Source organism: Leopardus geoffroyi, chromosome D3 (assembly GCF_018350155.1).
Source record: "Leopardus geoffroyi isolate Oge1 chromosome D3, O.geoffroyi_Oge1_pat1.0, whole genome shotgun sequence".
Classification (NCBI taxonomy): domain Eukaryota; kingdom Metazoa; phylum Chordata; class Mammalia; order Carnivora; family Felidae; genus Leopardus; species Leopardus geoffroyi.
Window position 1 is genome coordinate 46598706 of NC_059339.1, and position 20520 is coordinate 46619225.

Genomic DNA, 20520 nt, shown 5'->3' on the forward strand with positions numbered 1-20520 from the left:
AAATGGTATAGTGTTGCTTAAGACAGAGTTTCTTAAAAGTACTGGCTTGTCCCCAAGCAACTAAATCTACTCCTGTTTTCCACAACTTGCAAAATCTGCACATGTAATTGAAGACGAAGAATTCCACACTGTGTGGACTACTGGGAATCTTATGTGTATCTATTCTGGACGATTAAATCCACAGCTTCCTAGATTGCTGACATCCTTAAAATTTTTTTCAGGAAGGTCACATATACATTCACTCTGCAGAACTAAGACCAGTTACAGAATAATCCACAGTTATTTAAAAAAATCACTTTTCTTGTGACTTCAACTTAATAAATCAACATTTACCAAGTATCTACCACACACCAGGTAAAGAGCTAGTTGCTCAAACAGTGTAGGAAGATTAAAGAGACAAGGCTGGTGCTCTCCAAGTATTCAAAGTCCAATATATAAGATACATAAGTACACATAGGTAAACATAAGACATGTAAGTAAACTTAATGTTTATACAAAGCATTTGTGGGGACAGTTGAAGAAGTCATTCATAAGGGACCCAGAGTACATTTCCAAGCAGAGATGACATTTGAGCTGCAACGATGAAAACTAGTTTAAGGCAGAAAAAGAGTATGAGGAGTATAAGGGGAACAGCAAAGAGCCCCAAAGCCTGAAAGAACAAATGTGTGCCCAGAATATCTAGTACAGCTAGAGACAAGGGTGGCTGGAGGAAAAAGATGTGGTCAGCAGAGCTGAAGCTTTAAAGTGAAATAGATCAGAGTTTGGACTCAACTGTAGTAATGGGGATGTTTTCCCAGGGAGTGATGAGGTCAATTTTAGACTTTACAGACAGCTCTGATCTAGCAGTGTCCTACGGCCACTGTAACAATTACCACCAACATGGTGGCTTAAAACAACAAAAATTTAGTCCTTTATAATTTTGGAGGCCAGAAATCAAAAATCACCTTCTCTGGACCAAAGGCAGAGTGTTGGCAGGACCACCGTCCCTCCGGGGGCACTAAAAGGAGAATACATTCCTAATGTTTTCCAGGTCTGGAGGCTGCCTGCACTCCCCGGCCTGTGGCCACATCACTTGGCCTTCGGATCACCTCAGCCTCTGTCTCCTCTCTCTCCATCTATCTGTTACAGGATACTTGTGAAGGCATTTGGGCCCCACCCACATAATCCGTGTTTATCTCATCTTGAAATCCTTAATCACATCTGCCAAGGTCTTTTTTCCCATAAACACATACATACATACATACATGCATACATACAGTTACAAGTTCCCAGGATTGGAAGGCAAACCTATCCGTCGGGGACTGCTTTTCAGACTCTCACATCTGACAACATGCCAGGTGAAAAATGGCTGGCAGAGACAAAGACCAGAAGCAGTAAAACTGGTTAGAAAAGCACCCTCCCCGTCTCTGGGGTCAAAGGAAGGGGAGGTGAACTAAGGCCCCCTCAGCGTGTACTGGGGGAAGTGTGAGGGAAGGGGTAAAGGTGACTTCCACATGTGTAGTTTTCCCAGTGGGAAGATGTTGATGCTGTTAACCAAGACAAGGAATGTAGAAGGGGGCCGAATATGGTGCCAAAATAGATGGGAACCCTAAATATATATCATTATCCTCCACATCAACTAGTGTTCAAGCTCAGTCATTTTTGTCTTAAAAATGTATCCCAAAATTTCATTTGCTCCAATATGTGAACTCCTAATGGGTGCCAGAATCTATGCTAGTTGCCAGGGTTGCAGAATTTCTCATGGAATGAATGTACTATCCGGTTGATGGGCAGGGCTGACAGAAACCAATAATTATACAGAATTTCAACTCTGGGAAAATGCTGCACAGAGCATGCAAGTGGAGATCTGATCAAGTCAAGAAAGTCAACCAGGCTTCCTCGAGGAAGCCTCTGACCCTTCAGCAACGGTCAGAAGGACATGTGTTCACTAAAGCAACACAAAGAGAGAACTGCAACTTTCCATTCTCAATGATTGCTTTCATTCAAACTCTTGTCATCTCTCGTCTAGGACACGAGGACCCTGAATCAATCTTTACTCCTACAGCACACTCTACCAGAGTACGAACTCCTGAGTAAAGATCAGGTCTTATTTTCTTCAAAGTCCTGTCTCAGTATAATGGAATTACAAGAATTCCACAATGTTTACCTTAAAAAATACATGAATCTTGATAAAACAGTAATATGATGTCACTCTAATAATTATGTCTGTTGGCTCCCCATCACCAATATGCTAAAATTCAAATTCTTCGGCACAATCTTATCACAAGACTCATTACCAGCTGGTCCTAAATTACTCTCTTGGCTTCATCTTGTTACCTCTCCCCAGCACCCTCAACATTCACCCTTGCCTCAGCCACACCACATTTCATGACATTTTTGAAAACTATTTTTCTTTACCTCCGAATGTGTTGTCCTCTCCCACAAAGCATTTTCTACCCCTGCCATATCTGTCTGGAGAACCTTTCCTGACTCTTCAAAACATTACTCAATTGTGGTGCTTTGTCCAAGTTTCTCAAGTGGTCAGCAGCCTCTCCTCTGAATTTCTGTAACCTTTGTGACATACCACTGGGTAGTACTCATTCATTAACTCGTTGAACAAATATTTATTGAGCACCTCTTTCTTTGTCTAGCACTGTTCCAGGGGCTGGGAATACATGAATGAACCGAACAAAATCCTGCCCTCATGGAGGAGGCTACATTCTAGTTGTGGGAGATCACCAAACAAATGAATATTATGTGAAAGGTGTTTTTTTTTTTTTTAAAGGGCAAAAAAGGGGAGGGAATAAAAATTGATATAGTGAAAGTCTTTCTGAGCAAAAGAAAGTCTTTTTGAGTGAGGGAGCAAGCACTGTAGATATCTGGGAGAAGAGAGTTCCCGGCAGAGGAAATAATGAAAAGCAAAGGCTTAAGGGAGAACATGCTTGGCAAGTTCAAGAACTAGCACTGAGGTCAGGGTGACAGAAGTGAGGAGGACAGAGGCAGATTTCAGAACGGTGGCAGAGGGCCAGATCGCGTAGGACTTTGGCTTTTATTCCAGCAAAAAAGCAAAGCCATTGGAGGGTTTTGTGCAGAGAACTGATGTGAAGGGATTCATGTTTCAGAATGATCACTGTGAACGTTGTGATTAGCACAATGCTGGAGAGAAGGGTGAAAGCAGGGAGAATAGTGAGAAAACTGCTGTGACAATCCAGGTGAGAGGTGGTGGGGGCGTGGGTCTCAGTGGTAAGAGTGCTGATATGACAAGTGGCCAGAGTCTGATATATTTTGAAGGTACATGTAACGGGATTTGTTGAGGGACTGAATATGGATGTGACACACAAAAACGAGACTGTCTGACAGATAGTGTGAAGGTTCCCAGCCTTGGCCAAAGCACCTGGAAAGACAGATCTTCCACCTACCAAAACACAGAAGACTGCAGAAGGACCCGGCTTTGAACAGAAAGCAAGAGTTCTCTTCGGGACATTGTAATATATGTAGGAGATATCGTTAGACATTTAAGTGAATATGTCAAGTGGATAGTTAGACAATGAGTCTGAAATCCGGGGGGAAGCCAGAGGCTGGAGACACAAAATAATGGAGTTATCAGAATACAGATAATATTTAGCGGCATGAGACTAGATGAGGCCATGTAAGGCAACAGGGATCAAGCTTTAATGTCTGTATGCATCACCTACAGATTTGGAAAAAACCCCACAGATTCTTATTCACTAGGTCTGAGCTGAGACCTTAGGTTGTGGATTTCCAACAAGCTCCCAGGGGATACTGATCCTAATCCTCAGACCACACTTTGAGTACAAAGGACCTAGAGACAAGTATGGACAGAAAAGAGGTTCCCTGCCTACCCCCAGAGACACTCTAATATCAGAAGCTAGAAGAATGCCAAAGGACTGGCACAGGAAACTGAAATAAAATCAAATGAGAGTGATGTTCTGCAAGCCAAGTAAAGAAAATGTTCTATGAAGGAGGGTGTAATCAACAACTTTCAGTGCCAGTGAGAGGTCAAGAAAGAGGAGAACTGAGAAAGAACCACTCAACCAGGCAACTGAGTGTAGTCCAGTGGTGACCTGATCAAGAGCACTGAGTGCAACAGGGAGAACAAACCTATAAACAGAGGGTGTTCAAGACAACATGGTAAGGAAGGAGAGTAATGTGGGATCAGAGGTACTTTAAGATTTAGCATTTTAAAGGTAAGACAGGTGATGGGAACAAGGAACAAGCGATTACCTAGGAGAGGGGAGGAACCGCATAGATGTCCTCCTGTAGGTCAGAGGGGGTGGGGCCCCAGGCACAAACAGGGAGGTTGCAGCCTCAACAATGCAAAGCAGAGAAGGCATAACATGTACACTTACGTACACATCCAAGGGTGTGGCAGCTTTGATACTGGAAACACAAGGAGTGTGTCAGTGACATAAACAATGTCCCCAGCTGGCGCAGGATGGAGGAGGAGGTATGACAAGTTTTAGGTGAGATACGCATGAAAGCAGCACGTGAAAGCAACGGACCACAGAAATGGAGTAGGACCGCTGGGCAGCAAAAGGGACCAACCACAAGTCAGCAGCTGTGAACTTAAAGCCAGACCCACTGCTGTGGCCCTGGATGTGTCTCCAGTCTCACCTAGTCCCTTGAGGACTGGGGTTGAAGGGGGAGAGGGATGGTCTGGGGTTCTGCCAGCTGGGTACAGCGCAGGGAGAGAAAGGCAGGGGATTGATCACATGATGCCCCACACAATCTAGGCCTCACATATGGAAAGCACATGTGGAGTGAGGGATGGTGTAAAGATGGAGATGATGTGATGTAGTCAAAACAATGCTAGAATCAAGGCTTTTGAGAGACTGGGTCGAATGATGGGAGACAGCCATCAGACGTGTACATGATCTCACGGTTTCTGAGTCTGAGCCCCAGGTCCTGCTTAGGATTCTCCCTCCCCTACCCCTGCTCACGCACATACTCTCTCTCTCTCAAAACAAAAATGAACTTAAACAGCAACAACAACAACAAACAAACAAAACTGTGAGACACACAAAATGGAGATAGATAATGGCATCAACATGGTTCCTGAGAAAGGCAAACTCTAAGCTCCGATCTCCAGAATGAGAATGAGCAGCTGCGGTGGACTGGCGGGCCAGATCCCTTCTACACTACACTCAAACTGTCTTTCCAGGTATTCATCTCTTCCCCTAGCCTGACCGCAAACCCCCCAGACTGGGGGACTGGGTCTTACCTAGCTTGGTATTGCTGTGTCTAACAAAGCACCTGGCACTCAACAGTCACATCTGGTTCATGAACCTCCCAATGCTGAGGACAGTACTAAATGCACGTGGTTTACAGTATTTAATGGAGCCAATAATTTAGTAAATTTAATAAAAAACATTTTAGAAAATGAAGATGAACCCAGAAGGTCAACCCAAAACCTTAAGGATACATTGCATTTAGCAGTGTTTACCTGCAACACATATACAAGATAAGTGAGATGCTGGATAATTTTTTAATACCACAAACTGAAAATGAGACTGAGAGCTCCTGCCACTAATCAGATTTTCTCCAGAATGTTTTACCACGTTACATATGGAAGGTGCTAAGTAACAGCCATGCTCTGTGGCACTCATTTTGCTGTCTATCATGTCAACTAATTAATGTTTTGTACGGGGCAGTAGACAAAACACAGAAGTTAGTACAAGATTTCTGCAGTTAAGGGAAATGTAGTGTTGCTATAAGGAAGGCATACACCAAAAGTTATATCACAAGAAAAAGGACAAGAACAAGGCAGTATACCTCATTCTCAAAAAAAAAAAAAAAAAAAAAAAAAGTGGAGGGGGGAACAAGAGACAAATAAGTGCTAGGAATACAGTGGTGGTTGACAGGGCCAAATCCTAGGCAGGTGTGGACTACAGTTAAAGGACACACAGAAAAGGGCCAGATAAGAAATGAATAGTTATTTGGAAAATAAACTGTAGAAGGAGAGGCGCCCGGATGGCTCAGTTGGTTAAGCATCCGACTTCGACCCAGGTCATGATCTTACAGTTTGTGGGTTAGAGCCCCGCATCGGGCTCTGTGCTGACAACTCAGAGCTTGGAGCCTGCTTCAGATTCTGTGTCTCTCTCTCTGCCCCTCCACCTCTCGCACTTTGTCTCTCTCAAAAATAAGTAAATAAACATTTAAAAATAAAGTAAACTGTAGAAGGAAAGAACACCGGACCTGGGAACATAAAAAACAGTGTACACAGAACTACCTTCTTCTCAATAATGCCGACCGCCTTGGTCAGATCCTGTGTCTTCTATACATAAAATGTCAATGCAGATGGGATCACTTGCTCTCCACTATTACCTGTACTACTTACCGGATTAAACTTTATTTGACATAGGTCCTAACTGTTCCTGTGTTCCTCTCCTCCCAACAAAACCAAAATTGTTTCCATTTTGAAAGTTTTGACTTAAAAAGACATAAGCACCCACCCTTGCAACTGCTGAGAAATGCTAAAACTGGGTTCAATTTCATGACATAACTATCTATTGGTTTTGCCAGTCTACACTATTGGACTGTATGCATTATTCATGCACATTTCGACCAAAATAGCATTAAGAGGAAAACCTAGCAAGAAAGCCTTTCTTGAGCAACTGATCTCAACATGTTTTCTAAAAAAGGAAAATGAACAGACAGTAAGAAAACCAATATATTTTGAAGTTATAATACCCAAAAGGCAGGAATTTCGGTGAAACTTCTCAGACTAGTTCTAAAGAATAGCAGCCACAAATGTTTCAAGAGTAATTCCTTAGCATATTACAGATTCACAAAGTCAGGCACCCCGAACTGTCTCCCTTTCTTAGCAACTTTTTCATCCCCCCCTACCCCCCACTGCCATGAGCAGGTCTCATAGCTCCAACCAGAGTGTAAATTCCTCAAGAACAAATTGTATCTTTCACTACCACCTCACCCAGGCTCACTCCCGGGGATGGTCTGCCATCCCTCCTCTGCTACACAGAACCCAAAGTGGAACATGCAGCAGGCATTACTGATCCTCTTGTGCTTATATTGAATACCAATATATTTTTAGGGAGGACAGAAATATCAGTGGCATTTGTTCAAAACTTGTACTCAACATTTAGAAAGGAACTCAGGGATTTAAGTAGACAGGGCAACCATGATCATACAGAGACCAGCACAGTACAATGAAAGGGGCTATAAAGGAGTGTCAACAAGGGAGCACAAAAGAAGAGAGGATTAATTCTGCCAGGGGGAGTCAGGAAAGACTACTGGGCGGGGAAGTACTTGAGAGGTATTTGAGAGCTCTGGTAGGAGAACAGGGTAGCAATAAAGTAAAAGTGAAACAGAAAGGGTAGGAATATGAAAGAGGAACCACTCTCTTCTTCCTTAAAGTGGTTCTTTCTATGTATTTCTGTACTTTATTTGCTCACAGAATGGACTATGTTCTACAGAATCAGCTATCTGTTAGTTTCTTCTTCCATTTTTTTGCTTCAGTATGCACGAACGTTTAGCCGTATGCCAGGAGGTGGTCACTGACAGTAAGAGCAGCAATCTCACTCAATATAAACATTTCTTTTCTTAAACACACACACACACGAAGATGTAGCTCCTTTCAGATCATGTTACATAATAGAATTCAAATTGTGAAAAAGAAATCTGTTTGCTTTATGGAATTTTATGAAACCTTTAGTCACTGAGAATACTGAAAAAACAATTTTTATATGATCAAGAGATCCCATGGGGCTGGAAAAATTAGGCTATACTGTATGCTTGCATCAAGGTTTATCTCACCCACTGTACTAGATTTTCATTGATCCAGCTTATTGGCAAAAACCTAAAGGGACATAAGGGAAAAGTAGCAAAGGGAAAACAGGAAGTCACATGGATTTCACGTCTAAACAAATAAAATTATCCTATTATTTTAAAGGAAGTAACACAAGTTGTAAGCAACTTTTAAAAAGATTAAACATTTAGTCAAAGTAATTTACAAATATTTTAAGAGAAGAATTTTTAAAAATCTTTTCACATCTTTTAAATATTAGCTTGATTTAATCTTTTACTGTCAGACCCCTATTTAAAAAAGCTTTTTTTTTTTTTAATTTTTTCTTTTAATATTATTTTTGAGAGACAGAGAGCGCGAACATGTGAGCACGGGAGGGGAAGAGAGAGAGGGAGATACAGAATCTGAAGCAAGCTCCAGGCTCTTCGGCTTAGCTCACGATCTCACAGCTGTGAGATCCAGCCCCAGGTTGGGCTCCACACTAGGTGTGGGGCCTGCTTAAGTATCTCTCCCTCTCTGCCACTCCCTACTCACGCTCAGACTCTCTCTCAAAAACACAGAAAACAAAAATAAATAAATAAAAATAAGCTTTAAGTGTAATACAGGTTTGCATACTTTCTCTTGGTCTTATTTCACGCCACATCCAATAAGCCTGCTGCCACTACTATGTTTGAGGGCTGGACGAAGTCCGTAAGGCTAGTGAGGGGAAGGGAACAAGAAGACAAGCCTGACTTGACAACACAGGCAGGATCTGGATCATGTCAAGAGCCTTGAAGGCCGGTTAAGGAGTCTGATTTTTATTCTCGGTGCAATGAGAAGCCACCACAGGATTCCAGGCAGGGGAATGCAATGACGTGACGTCTACAAAGTGTCACCGTGGGTGTGTGCACATAGTGAACTCCAGGAAGGCAAGGCTGGAAGCATGGTAGGTAAGAGGCTAGACAAAATTGGGCACAGCGGGGGCGCCTGGGTGGCGCAGTCGGTTAAGCGTCCGACTTCAGCCAGGTCACGATCTCGCGGTCCGTGAGTTCGAGCCCCGCGTCAGGCTCTGGGCTGATGGCTCAGAGCCTGGAGCCTGTTTCCGATTCTGTGTCTCCCTCTCTCTCTGCCCCTCCCCCGTTCATGCTCTGTCTCTCTCTGTCCCAAAAATAAATAAACGTTGAAAAAAAAAAATAAAATAAAATAAAAAAAAATTGGGCACAGTGCAGGTGATGATAATGAGAGCTCAGAGTGCCAGACACTGTTTTAAGTATTTATCTTGATAATCTTATAACCCATCTGCAGATAAAGAAATGAGGCACAGAAAAGTGAAGTAACTTTCCAAAGGGCATAGGAATCGGTAGAGCGACAATTTATCAACAGCCTCTCGTCCCAGCACCTACCTTTTAACCCTACACGATAATAACAGAACATACATGGCTTTGAGGTATGATTTGAAGGTAGAATGGACAAGCTTTGGGCTGGGTTTCATGGATGTGTTACGTGAATGTCACAAATCACTCCTAGGTTTCTGGGTTTGAGAGGAGAGAAGTTCTATGCACTAAAATGAGGCAAACCCCAGGAAGAGGATCTGGGGAAAAGACCAAAAACTCATTTTTTATTTATCCAGCTGACAGCCGAGTCTGAGTTAGAGATATAAATGTGGTAGTCAGAATAATGGTCTCCCAAACATGTCCACGTCCTAACCTGTGGCACCTATGGATAGATTACCTGGTATGGTAAGAGGACTCTGCAGATGTGATTAAGGACCTTGAGATAGGTAGGTTACCCTGGATTATCTGGGCGGGCCCACTGTAATTCCTAAAGTCCTTTAGAAAGTGAGGGAGAAAAGTCTGAGTCAGTGAGAGAGCTTGGAAGATGTCACACTGCTGGCTTTGAAGATAGAGGATGGGGTCTCAAGTCAAGGAATGCAGGTGGTCTCCAGAAACTAAAGAAGTCAGGGAAACAGATTCTTTCCCAGAGCCTCCAGAAGAAACACAGCCCTGCCAAGACCTCAACTTTGGAACTTCTGACATCCAGGACCATAAGAAAATAAATCTGCATTGTTCAAGGACATTTGTGGTAATCTGTTATAGCAGCAACAGGAAACTACTATAGAATGCTAAGTTAGTATTTAAAATGATGTGATATTGGGGGTGCCTGGGTGGCTCAGTCGGTTAAGTGTCCAACCTTCGGTTTTGGCTCAGGTCATGATCTCATGGTTAGTGAGATCGAGCCCCACATTGGGCACTGTGGTGATAGTGCAGAACATGCTTGGGATTCTTTCCCACTCTCTCTGTCCCTCCCCTGCTTGTGCTCTCTCTCTCTTAAAAAAATAAATAAAATTGGGGTGCCTGGGTGGCTCAACCGGTTGGGCAGGCGACTTCAGCTCAGGTCATGATCTCTCCGTCTGTGGGTTCAAGCCCCATCAGGCTCTGTGCTGGCAGCTCAGAGTCTGAAGCCTGCTTCGGATTCTGTGTCTCCCTCTCTCTCTGCCCCTACCCTGCTTGCTCTCTGTCTCTCTCTCAAATAATAAACATTAAAAAGTAATAAATAAATAAATAAATAAAATGATGTGATATAAAAATGAAGGAGAAGAAACAATAACAAAAGTTCTTGAGAAGGTACAAGGAGATGGGTACATGAATATATGATATGAGGAAGGGACGGCTTCAATTGAGGAGGAACATTTCTTCTCTTTAAAAAAATTTTTTTTTAATGTTCATTTTTTTGAGAGACAGAGATGGAACGTGAGTGGGGAGGGGCAGAGAGAGAGGGAGACACAGAATCTGAAGCAGGCTCCAGGCTCTAAGCGGTCAGCACAGAGCCTGACATGAGGATTGAACCCATGAATCATGACCTGAGCTGAAGTAGGAAGCCCAACTGACTGAGCCACCCAGGCACCCCTCTTCTTTTTTTAACAGAAAGGAAGAAGGAAGTGGGAGTGAAGGGTGAAGTGTGAAGACTATAGTGAGAAGATGAAGTCATTCCCAAAGGACGGCTTTTATACCTCAATGAATTATTTGGCGAGGTCATCAGCAGCTCAAGACTTGAAGCTGGGGCTTCTGATTCTTAATTTTAATGCAGTTCTACACTGCAAATGATTTGCAAGATTTCTAGCAGGAAACAGTAAGAGTGGCCACAGAAAGGCTACTGTTGAGGCAAGGGTAACAAAACTCAGGTGAGTCCTTTAGGGCAGGAAGGAGCAAAGGCATGGCACCTGCCCTCTCCTTCATTTCTACAGCCCTGGTGCCACATGCTGACTGACCAAGGCACCTGCACTCAGCCTCAGGGTCCTTCTCAACACAGCCAACCTTAGAACACCAGGTACTGCAAACCAATCTGAATTGGTACTCGAGATGCGATGTACTTGCCAATCCTCACCTAGGGACTACAGTTCTTTTTATCTCCTTGTCCCAGAGAAGACTGATTTTGGAGAGTGTTTTGAGTTTTAAAATATGTCTGAGAAGCAGAAAGATGACAGTAGCTGCTAAATGTCTATCAAGTAGAGAATAATCAAGAAAACAGTGGTGAATCATATCACGGACTTTTATACAACCTTTAAAAAGAATGAGCTAGAGTTGTACTACTGATGGGAAAAATTTCCAAGTTATGTCGTTACATGACAACACAGATCCAGGGGCATGTGGGTGGCTCAGTTAAGCGTCTGACTCCTGATTTCAGCTCAGGTCATGATCTCAGAGTTCATGAGATCCAGCCCTGATTCAGGCTCTAAGCTATCAGCAGATTCCAAGCTATTAGATTCTTTGGATTCCTCTCTCTCCCTGCCCCTCCCCAACTTGTGCGCGCGCTCTCTCTCTCTCTCTCCCTCCCTCTCAAAATAAACATTAAAAAAAAGAACAAAAATGCAACTCCAGAACAATGATACAGCTACTTCCATTCCTGATTAAAAACAAAACAAAACAAAGCTGTATGTAAACATACACATACACATGGGAATGCTTTAAAAAGGCCTGGAAGAGAATATATCAGGCTATAAGAACTTCCAAGGAAGACTGTACATTAGGATAAGGGACGAAGGGAAAATTTCACTGAGTAACGCACACACTTTCATATTGAATTATGACAATTTTTTTTCATGAACATTAAATTTTTTCTCTCTTAAAAAAAACATAAAAGATGAGCAGCTGTGGCACAAAAACAGACACTCAGATCACTGGAACAGAATAGAGAACCCAGAAATGGACGCACAAACGTATGGCCAATTCATCTTTGACAAAGCAGGAAAAAATATCCAATGGAATAAACACAGTCTCTTAAGCAAGTGGCGCTGGGAAAACTGGAGACATGTAGAAGAATGAACCTGGACCACTTTCTTACACCATACACAAAAATAAGCTCAAAATGGATGTGAAAGACCTAAATATAAGACAGGAAGCCATCAAAATCCGCGAGGAGAAAAGCAGGCAAAAACCTCTTTGATCTTGGCTGTAGCAACATCTTACTCAACACATTTCCGGAGGCAAGGGAAACAAAACCAAGAATTAACTATTGGGACCTCATCAAAATAAAAAGCTTCTGCACAGCAAAGGAAAAACCAGTAAAACTAAAAGGCAACTGACAGAATGGAAGAAGATATTTGCAAACGACTTATCAGATAAAGGGTTAGTATCCAAAATCTATGAAGAGCTTATCAAACTCAACACCCAAAAAACAAATAATCCAATGAAGAAATGGGCAAAAGACATGAATAGACACTTCTCCAAAGAAGACATCCAGATGGCCAACTGACACATGAAAAAATGCTCAACATCACTCATCATCAGGGAAATACAAATCAAAACCACAATGAGATACCACCTTTCACGTGTCAGAATGGCTAACATTAACAACTCAGGCGACAACAGATGTTGGCGAGGATGCGGAGAAAGAGAATCTCTTTTGCACTGCTGGTGGGAATGCAAGCTGGTGCAGCCACTCTGGACAATAGTATGGAGGTTACTCAAAAAATTAAAATAGAACTACCCTCTGACCCAGTAATTACACTGCTAGGTATTTAGCCAAGGGATACAGGTATGCTGTTTTGAAGGGACACATGCACCCCAATGTTTACAGCAGCATTATCAACAATAGCCGAAGTATGGAAAGAGCCCGAATGTCCATCACTGGATGATGGATAAAAAAGATGTGGTATATATATATATAATGGAGTATTACTAGGCAATCAAAAAGAATGAAATCTTGCCATTTGCAACTATGTGGATGGAACTAGAGGGTATTATGATAAGTGAAAGTAGAGAAAGACAAATTTCATATGACTTCACTCATAGGAGGACTTTAAGATACAAAACGCATCAACATAAGGGAAGGGAAACAAAAATATAAAAACAGGGAGGGCGACAAAACATAAGAGACTCTTAAATATGGAGAACGGAGGGTTACTGGAGGGGGTGTGGGAGGGGGGATGGGCTAAATGGATAAGGGGCATTAAGGAATCTACTCCTGAAATCACTGTTGCACCATATGCTAACTAACTTGGATGTAAATTAAAAAAAGAAAAAGAAAAAGAAAAAAAAGAAATAATGATAGCCTGGAGGAGGCGGGTTGGGGGAAAGATGAGCAGCTCAAGTGTCTGGGCTCTTTTATATTCAGATCTTTTTGCACTTAATCCTATGATCCCTCTAGTGACTTTCTCTTTTGGATGTCCCCAAACGGAAGGAATATAGGAGATAACACTACTGGACTTGGCCCAGGGTAGGTGTGAAAAAATCCTGGCAGGCTCCGATGTCATTCCCGCCCCCCACCCCCCACTTCCCCCAGTTGTGTTAAATACTTCCTTTGCCTCATCACTTATCTCACTGCCTTCAAATTCTAGCTTCACTTTCTCTTCCCAATGAGTCACTCCTTTCACAAATGCCTTATCCAAATGACAACATCATCATCAGTATCATCTTTTCTACTCCATAATCTGGCTATTAAAATTACTTTTCCCATTCTTTTGATTATATCACACTTCCCACAATAACGAATCTGTTTACCTTACATAATGAATCTCTTCTCTGTAAGCCTAGCAACAACCATTTTCCCTGTCCTATATGATCACACTGTTGTCTTTCATTTCCTCAACCCAATCTTCTTTCATTCCCATTTCTCTTACTTCTCACTGCACTTCCTTTAATCTCCTACTGTGAATGTGACCCTTTCACTCCCTGTTCACGGAGGTCTCCCGTTTCCACGCTCAAGTTCTACGAGACCAGTAATTGCGTATGTCCACCTATTCTGTAATAACTTGATTTCCTCAAATAAGAGTTAGTTTCAGCCTCACTCGTCTGCAGCCACTCCTCCAAGCACCCCACCTCAAAAATTCTAAAGCAAATTCCTCAAAGGTCCTAACTACTTAGTGGGACATCCCCTCCCAAGTCAGTCCCACCTCCCCACACGTCTCCTTTTTTGGAGCACCTTGGACATGACAGGCATGGTCCTAAACACAGTTTACACACAGGAACTCATTTAATCCTGACTCGGCCTGATGAAATGGATACTGTAATTATCCCCATTTTAAATATGTGTGAACAGAGAACTAGAGGTCACAGAACTTGCCCAAGGTCACACAGCCAGCTGGTGTAAGAAGCAGGATTCCAATTTAGGCTGTGGGGTCCCTGCTCATCTTGGCATGTATTTCTGAGGCACAACTAAGCACTTCTTTTCTCTGCTCCAGCCACACTGCCGTTTCCCCTCTTTGGCACTCAGCATACTGGACCACAACCACCATACTCATCTCTGTCCTTTAAGGATTCAGAGTACTCTCTGATGACAGAAACTGTCCCTTGCTCTACCCTTAAACATAGAATAGCACCCTGAAGTAGGAGGTATTTAATGGTCACTGAACAAATTCTTGAGTTCTCACAGCACTCCCTCTCCATCCACGTTGGTGGACTCAGTCCCAACTTGCAGCCTCCTGCCTCAGTACCCCCACACCAAAGAGAAACTGTGTGGGGAGCTGTGGTGCTACATGTCCTCTGCTCTCTCCAGGACACTGCAGGTGACATCTCTAAGAAGACGTTCAGGTGGTGGGCTTCAAACCACCCACAACACAGGTGGCAGGATTCTAGACTTACCTGATAGTGCATCATAGAACTCGTCTTCGCTGAGGATGCTGTGGGGTGGTGAGCCTTCAACCAGAGATCGCTCTAATTCATGGTGTTCAGTGGCCAGAGTCTCCAGTGCTTCTGACAAAATCTTGTTTTTTTCTTGCTCCTGTTCCAATTTAAAATTTCTCACCTGCAAGAAAACAGATACACAAAAAAAGACTTCAGTGACAGGAGACATACGCTTATTCAACGGGATGTAAAATTTATTTGCTTTTGATCCAGTTCCATCACAACATCAGAAATGAAAACAGTTGTGTTATATGCATGCACGGATGAATGAGCACAATTACTAAGCTAATTCTGTTCTTCCTGTGGGGCCTTTTCTCACAACACCTCTAGCTAATGAAAATAGATTAAGACTAGCAAATTTGGCTGAAATGATCAAGATTCTAATATAAGAACGTGAGCCAATTTAGAAGTCAGATAAAATTTAAAAAAGACAGAGAGTATCTCTCTCTCTCTTGACATTAATCATGAAATTAAGCCCATTTTGACTAAAATAATTAAAACCATTCTAAATATTAAAATGTATACCACATCAAAGTATAAGATACAATCCTCGAGTTTACTTCTCAAAGAGCTGGAGTATCAAATGAAAGGAAATGAGTGGCCACATAATGACATTTTAACTTCCATTTTTCAATTCCATATTTTGGTTATGGTTCCCTATTTTACCTTGAATTTAGTACACTAACAACAACAAAAAGATTATAAAAAAAGGTAATGCCTGGTTTGATTTTTCATCTTTTAATGAGATCATTCATTCTTCCTAATTCAAGAGCATCTCAACCTTTGCAGTTAACGAATACCCTCTGAAATTTAAGTAAGCTGATCCTCCTGTAAAATAGCAGGTGCTAGATTTGGTGTGGACAGTTTCACCTGTCTTGATATTGGAACTCTAGAAATCACAACTATTCAGCAATCTCCCCCACCTTCTATTCCAAAGGGTCTACCATTACCCACTGTGCAATCGCAGAAGTCTCATGTTCTTTAACTGCCTTGCCTGAAAATTAGATTATTAGACAACAGTGGAACCTTCCATCAGTAGTCTCCAAACTTTGTGTGTGTGTGTGTGTGTGTGTGTGTGTGTGTGTGTGTGTGTGTGTGTATGTTTTAACTTGGGCAGAGCAGAACCCATCTCAGAAATAACCCCAACACAGGAAATAGAGGTTTTCCAAAGCTGCACTGGGTGACACTGGTACACTCAGGAGCGCTATGGCTTTCTTTGGCCTCCATCCAAAGTGGGGGCTGTTCCAACAGTTTGAAAAGCACCAGATGGGGGTACTCTACAACCTCCTCCAGGTCCGAAGTTCTGGCTCTGGGTCTTGGGAGCCACAGAACCCTCTCCGCTGCTCTCTGAATTACTCTCTGCTGAATCTCACCGTTTCACCTCCTGACACCCACTTGCATGCTCCCTTCCCTTTGGTTCTGACTCCAGAGTCCTTTGTAGCCCTGAGTCCCTGACAGCCACATATCAGGTTCAACAAGCGGAGAGTGACAGAACTTAAAAACACAGCTTTACTGAAATGCTAAATTCATAACTGAAATGGAGTAAAGCTTTCATTATCTTGGGAATAGTTCCAGTCTTCAGGCACCTAAGTGTTTATCATTACGGTAATGAGATTATTATTATTATTATAGCTGTGATCATGAAATAAAAATAGCAATAAATGATAAATGCACAAAGATGTGAAAAACTGAAAAAAATACTTATATGATTTTCAAGAAATTGCAAAATACTTGTAAATGTCCCTATAATCTGGATTTTACCTCCAGAGGAAATACTATTATGGCTGCAGTCAACTTAAAAATGAAACGGGAGCTCCTGCATGGCTCAGTCAGTTAAGCATCTGACTCTTGATCTGGCTCAGGTCATAGATCTTGAGGTTCTGAGATCAAGCCCCGTGTTGGGCTCTATGCTGGGCTTGAAGCGTGCTTAAGATTCTCTCTCCCTCTGCCCCTCCCCTATGCGCACTCTCTCTCCCTCAAAATAAACCTAAAACAAAAAAACCCAACCATTTCTTGGGTTAGACAATTCATTTATCTTTAAACAAGGACTACAAAATTGAGCATAATGTCCAAAATGATCCTCTCTTCAAATGGAAAAGATCTTTCAGCACTGTTGTATGTGTAGATTCCAAAAATACCTCTGAAGAGGAATCAAGCTCCTTCACCCCTGCCCATCCATTCCCTTTAGCTTTACCTTTCTTTTTGGCTTTTGAAACATCAAAATGCAAATACGCTGTTGACACTGAACCTTTCAACATATGAATCAACTAAACTTAGTAACTCAACTAACCCTTCTAGTTACAAATGTTAGTTTTATACCTACATTCATCTAGATTTTTTTTTTTAATTTTTTTTCAACGTTTATTTATTTTTGGAACAGAGAGAGAGAGAGAGAGAGAGACAGAGCATGAACGGGGCAGGGGCAGAGAGAGAGGGAGACACAGAATCGGAAACAGGCTCCAGGCTCTGAGCAGTCAGCACAGAGCCCAGCGCGGGGCTCGAACTCACGGACCGCGAGATCGTGACCTGGCTGAAGTCGGACGCTTAACCGACTGTGCCACCCAGGCGCCCCTCATCTAGATTTTAGAATAGTGGCAAAATAAATGATCGAGGCCCCCAAATATAGTGTTCCCTCAACAGAATCTTATTCAAACTCCAATTTATCCTTAACCATCTGAAATATGCATCCCTTCATTTCTGCTATTTGGTTGGACACATGCTTTCAGTTGCTCTTACCAGCAGGGAAAGGGGTGGGAAGCACAAGCAGGAGAAGAGGCCCGCACCACTACTCCTGCTCTTACCTTGATGACCTGGCTGCACGTGTACCTGCTTCAAGAGTAACAGGATCTTCCGCACTGAAGGAAGAAACCTCACTCTAAAATTGCACACAAGAGGGCAAGTTCTTTCATCATGTACACTGACCACACCTGAGAGCAGATCTACACCAGTGAAGAGCTCTTTATTGCTTTAGAGAGGTATCTAAGAATATACTTCATGGCCATCCATACCTTTCAGCCTATTAGAAAGATCACTGGAATGATGTAATTTCAACTCGGGCCTTCAGAAACACCAGGGGACAACCCGGCATTTAAAAATTAGTGCAAAACTATTGATAAAGTGCAGAGCGGAAGTTCATGATCAGTGAAGTCCAGCATATGGGTTTATAATCACATTAGAACATTTCTAGAATATGGTGATTTTTTCAAATTAAATATAAAAGTGAAATACAAAATTTATACCCTCAGCCCTATAACTTTCCCATAACAAAAATTAACACATCACAATGTGAACATAAAGATCAGACTTTATTAGGAATAATTTAAGGACTGAACCATCACACACTTAATAAGAAACATATATATGCTCCACGTCTGTATCACTTCAGACTAACGCAAATACAAGCCTTTCCACTAGTCTTCTCAAACCACAGCAACACAATCTATTGTCTTACTCTCTTTCATGCTGGCATGTGAAATTTCACAATGAACACTTCCAAAGTGTTCTTCACACCAACAGTGAACAGATGCCGGCTAAAGAATCAAGAGTTTTAAAGAGTTACGTGCTACCCATTGCACGCACATTTTATCTACTCTCGTTCTACAAAGTGCCTTGTTACTCACCCACGTTCCACAGAGGTTAAGTCAGGCAGAGACAATAATTAAATTTGGCAAAGGCATACTAAGTGGGGAGTAAGTGATGAGTATTCACAGAATACTGTGTCCAATTATCCAATTACAGGTTAGGTGAAATTCTGGCCTCGATCAATCTGGTAAGCTACCTTCAACTGGCCACACTCCCATCAGCTAAACAGCATTAGCCTTATTTCTTATTATTGGATGTGTGGCTACAACACAGAATGTATTAGCTTAACTCTGAAGCCCTAGATCTTCGATTTTAAAACATCTAATTTTATCTCTCAGATAAAGAATTACATTGACCTTTATTTTGTGGCTATAGAACCAACACTATACTAACTTCAAGGCTTTTTTAAAGATACGTACTTTAGGCGACTCCCCACAATGACCACGTAGCTGTTAAAGTGAGTCTGCTCCTTTACAGCTGGTAAGGGCTCTTCTCCTCCAAGTCTACCGAGTTGTTTTGGTAGAAGAGGATGGAGCTCTTTCACGTGAATGACCCTCAGCATTACTTCTGAATCCATAGCCAGGCCGAATCACACCCTCACCTCCAGGGTACAAGAAAATTCAGGTTTGATCCCACATCTAAAGCGCAATCAAGTGTAAAAATATATCCTCAAGACCATATAGTACATACTTTGTTTTATAGATTTACAAAGCACCTTTACACACACATTTAATTTTTTTTAAAAAGTTTTTTTTTTTAACGTTTATTATTGAGAGACAGAGACAGAGCATGGGCACGGGAGGGGTAGAGACAGGGGGAGTCACAGAATCCGAAGCAGGCTCTAGGCTCCTCACTGGCAGCACAGAGCCCGACACGGGGCTCGAACCCACAAACCGTGAGATGGTGACCTGAGCCGAAGTCGGACGCTTAACTGACTGAGCCAGCCAGGCACCCCCTTTACACACACATTTTCAAGTTTTCATGGACTGCCCTTCTTCCATGCCATTCCATCACTGCTTTTCAAGGGTAATGCACTTCCTTATGTTCATGTTCCTGAAGACCTTTTTTGTTTTTCGGTCTTTCCTACCACTAAAAAAAAGACACTTATTTAAAACAAACGTGCCTTAGTGACCAAAGGAGACCTGACAGGAGAACAGGGAGATGAGGCAGGTTCTGCAAGGCAGTTGTGGTGGGGGAAGAGAGATGGCTTAAAGCTCGCAGATGGCTGGGAGAACTCTGGCTTTGATGCTGAGATGGGAAGCTTTTGGAGAGTTCTGAGCAGAGGAGTAACATCATCTGATTTCCATTTGCATACAGTCTCTCTGGCCAACAAGGAGTCAGGGGGAGGTCAAGAGTCCAATCAGAAAGATCCCTTAAAGGGCTGCTGCAACAGGGTAAGAGGAGATGGGCAAGAGCAATGAAGAGAGCGGAGAAGTAGTCATAGCCTGAATACACTTTGTAGGAAGGCCTAAATGACTTGCTGATAGGCTGCCTATGGGATATGAAAGAAAAGAGAAATCAAAACTCCACAGTTTTGGCCTAAGCTAAAGACAGAGCCATCATTACCTAAACCGGGGAAGACTGCAGAGGGAGCAGAGACCATCAGGAACTCTGTTTCGTACATGGTTAAGTCTGAGATGCTGTCAGATAGCCAAGTGCAGGGGTCAAGTAGACAATTTGGTATCAAATCTGGTGTTCAGGGAAGAGGTCCAGGCTGGAGAGAGAATTCTGAGAGTCATTTGCAAATAGATTGTATTTTAAGCTATGAGAGTAGAAACAATCACTAAAGGAGAAAGTGAGGTATAAATAGGAAGACATCCAAGGACTTTTCTTCTGATAGGATAGAAGAACCAGCACAGAAAACAAAAAAAAAAAAAAAAAAAAAAGAGAGAGAGAGAGAGAGAGAGGAAGAGAGACAGAAAGAAAAGTAGGAGTGTGTGGTGTCCTGTAAGCTTCGGAGAAGTACTTCAAAGAGGAGTTAAGTGATAAACTATGTCAACCACCAATGCTAAATAACATGGGAACTAGGAAAAGACCTCTGTATTTGGTGAGGAGATCACTGGTGAATTTGTCACG

At 42.3% G+C, this 20520-nt stretch overlaps 1 protein-coding gene across 7 annotated transcripts in view; it reads right to left on the reverse strand.

Moving 5' to 3' along the window:
* Positions 1-20520, reverse strand: part of OSBPL1A (oxysterol binding protein like 1A) — a 246851-nt gene that overhangs the window by 91315 nt on the left and 135016 nt on the right. For all 7 annotated transcript variants that reach the window (XR_006707209.1, XM_045456885.1, XM_045456886.1 and 4 more), the window contains one exon: positions 14821-14983. Coding sequence is in view for 2 of the 7 variants with exons in the window: in XM_045456885.1 (XP_045312841.1) it covers positions 14821-14983 (163 nt within the window). In the remaining 5 variants the exon portion in view is untranslated. The remainder of the gene's footprint in view (positions 1-14820; positions 14984-20520) is intronic.